Here is a 2,875-nt window from a genome sequence, read left to right as displayed (position 1 = left end):
CCAACACAACCAGCCCCGGTTTTTGGTGCCTCCTCTTCGCTGCCCCTCCCCCAACCCCCCAGCTGCACCCATGGGTGCCGGACCCCACAGGCCCCCGAGGGCCCCTCGGTCATGCAGGAAACGACACCCGGGCAGAGACGACCGTCCAGCTCGGCCACGTCCTGCTCGCCGTGGTCGGGGGATGAAGAAACCCAGCCTGCGCGTCCAGGGCCACGGACACGGCACAGCTGGTCGTCTGCAGCGAGAGGAGTCCTCCAGGGCCACAGACACGAGCACGACTGAGGCCGGAGGGGACAACGAGCACGTCCCGTCTTGCACGCTTCCTTTCCCTCTCACTGGTGATGTCTCAGATTGATTTCACCAAACTGCACCCAGAAACAGGGCCGGATCCTGTCCCCCACGAAGGAGGCTGGCAGGCAGGTGAAGATCGGGGCCCCGGTGACAGCATCAAGAAACGACACTTGCCCCAATGTGCAGTCCAGATACACCCCCACCCTGCTGGGCACCCGGTCCAGGGGCAGGCAGGTGCGACGATGGGCAGTGAGAGCCTCGTACTCACCCCAATAGCGCAGCACAGCACAGACCCCCTCCTCAGGACTAAAGCTGATTCCTCCCTTCCTCCTCACAGACTCTCTGACCACCCCCACGGCCCAATACATCCCCTTCCCGACCTCCACCTCCCACCAGTGTCTCCCGGAGGTGAATCCCTCACGGCCCAGCACACAGCGCCAACTGTGAAATCTCTCAGGATTGTTGAGCAGGCGCTGCCATTTGTGTGTCCATCTCACACTCTTCCCATCCTCAGACAGGACGAGGTATCGATGAGCCGTGTCTGGATCCAGAGTCACGTCCTCTGCGGGGAAAGGAGACAACAGGAGCGTGAGGAGCAGCGCTCAGCCCGAGGACAGGCTGTGATCAAGGCAGGGGCAGCTTTGGCTGCAGCTGGAGGTGAAGCCGGGATTGACCTGAGCAGGAAGGAGCCCGGAGACCTCAGCAAAGGGCAGGGCCGATTCCCCCCTGGCAGGAAGAGACGGGCCAGGGACAGAAACACGCCGGCTGGGCCAGGGCTGGGACACGGGATCGTTCCCCTCCTGCACCTGCCCGTCACAGGCAGGGATGAGAGACCCTGGGGGCTCAGGAGAGCCCGGCAGAGGGTGTGAAGGGGAGAGCATGGATACAGCTCGTCTCCCTCTGCACTGTCCACTGCCTGTCCTCAATCCCACAATGTTAAACCTTCCCTGCTCTCATATTTTGGGGCCATTTCCCAGAGAGACATTCCCACTCCAGCAACTCACAGCCAAAGAAATATAAAATTTGAACCAGAACAGTCCACACGTCACAAAGATTAGTTGTGTCCCAGGCTTCAAGTGCAGGTCCCAGCTCGTCTCCCTCTGCACTGTCCACTGCCTGTCCTCAATCCCACAATGTTAAACCTTCCCTGCTCTCATATTTTGGGGCCATTTCCCAGAGAGACATTCCCACTCCAGCAACTCACAGCCAAAGAAATATAAAATTTGAACCAGAACAGTCCACACGTCACAAAGATTAGTTGTGTCCCAGGCTTCAAGTGCAGGTCCAATTTCCAAAGTTTCCAGAGCTTACCCAAAAGGAATAACATAGCAGACGGGAGGGAGTAAAATATATACACAAATAGTAAGGGCTTAAGGCAAAGATGGAGAGATAATGTGTGGGGAAGTGGGAGTGAGGAAGCCATAAGCAACTTATGTAAATAGAAGGTAATTGTGTTAAAAGCCAGGAATGTACGTGGTGCCGTAACAAGGAGAGCTGGAGTATTGCTGGAGCTCTGCCGGGCTAGGAATGTCCAGGAGGCAACGGTGTTTTGTGGTATCTCTTACTAGTCTGACAGCATAGCTGGAAGAGCTGTTGGACAAACTTTTGGGCATCAGCCAGACTGGCTGACCTGCTCCACCGGGCTTTAAACTAAGCTCGTTGGGGGACAGGGGGACTACCGCTTCTCAGCCAGACTGGCTGACCTGCTCCACTGGGCTTTAAACTAAGCCCGTTGGGGGACGGGGGGACTACCGCCACTGCTGGCCTGCTGAGCAATCCTTGCAAAGCCAGCGGATCACAGCGCCTCAGGGAGCCCACCCCTGCCCCAGCCCTGGTAAAATCTGTGTGCAAGGAAGGAGCCCCCCAGGGGGCACTTGCCTGCCTGTACACTAATGCCAGGAGCTTGGGGAATAAGCAGGAGGAGCTCATCCTCCTGCTCAGTGCAAACAGTTACGATGTCATAGGGATAACGGAGACCTGGTGGGACTCCACCCATGACTGGACCACGGGGATAGATGGCTATACCCTGTACAGGAGGGATCGTGTAGAGAAAAGGGGCGGGGGGGGTAGCTCTCTATGTTAAGGAAAGCTACACGTCCCTGAAAGCCGATATTGGCGACCAGGGTGGACGGCTGGAGACCCTCTGGGTTAAAATCCGTGGGGAACACGGCACAGGGGACACAATGGTGGGAGTCTATTACAGACCTCCCACCCAAAGTCCTGAGCTTGACCAGGAGTTTGCCCAGGAACTGGCTGAGGCAGCTTGCTCCAGGACCGTGGTTGTCATGGGTGACTTCAATTACCCAGACATCTCGTGGGAGGATCGCTCAGCAAAATCTGAGCGGTCGCAGAGCTTCCTCTCGTCCGTGGATGACCTCTACCTTACTCAAGAAGTCTGTGGGCCAACGAGAGGTACCCGTACTGGTACTGGCTACTGGGGATGACCTAGTCGGCGACCTAGTGATCGATGGGAAGCTGGGTGACAGTTACCATGAGCTGATCACCTTCACCATCTGCCAAAAAGCTGGCAAGTCGGTCAGCAACATGCAAGTCCTTGACTTCAGGAAAGCCGATTTTGACAAGC

General features: G+C 57.0%; 1 protein-coding gene across 4 annotated transcripts in view; it reads right to left on the bottom strand.

Annotated features, from left to right (window-relative positions):
• Positions 1-70: 70 nt before the first annotated feature.
• Positions 71-2,875, bottom strand: part of LOC112548564 (butyrophilin subfamily 1 member A1-like) — an 80,812-nt gene continuing 78,007 nt past the window's right edge. For all 4 annotated transcript variants that reach the window (XM_025194701.1, XM_025194703.1, XM_025194700.1 and 1 more), the window contains one exon: positions 71-853. In XM_025194701.1, the coding sequence (XP_025050486.1) occupies positions 333-853 (521 nt within the window). In that variant the 3' untranslated portion in view covers positions 71-332. The remainder of the gene's footprint in view (positions 854-2,875) is intronic.

This window comes from Alligator sinensis, unplaced genomic scaffold (assembly GCF_000455745.1).
Source record: "Alligator sinensis unplaced genomic scaffold, ASM45574v1 scaffold1006_1, whole genome shotgun sequence".
In the NCBI taxonomy this organism is placed as follows: Eukaryota; Metazoa; Chordata; order Crocodylia; family Alligatoridae; genus Alligator; species Alligator sinensis.
This window is presented reverse-complemented; position numbering and strand designations above follow the sequence as displayed.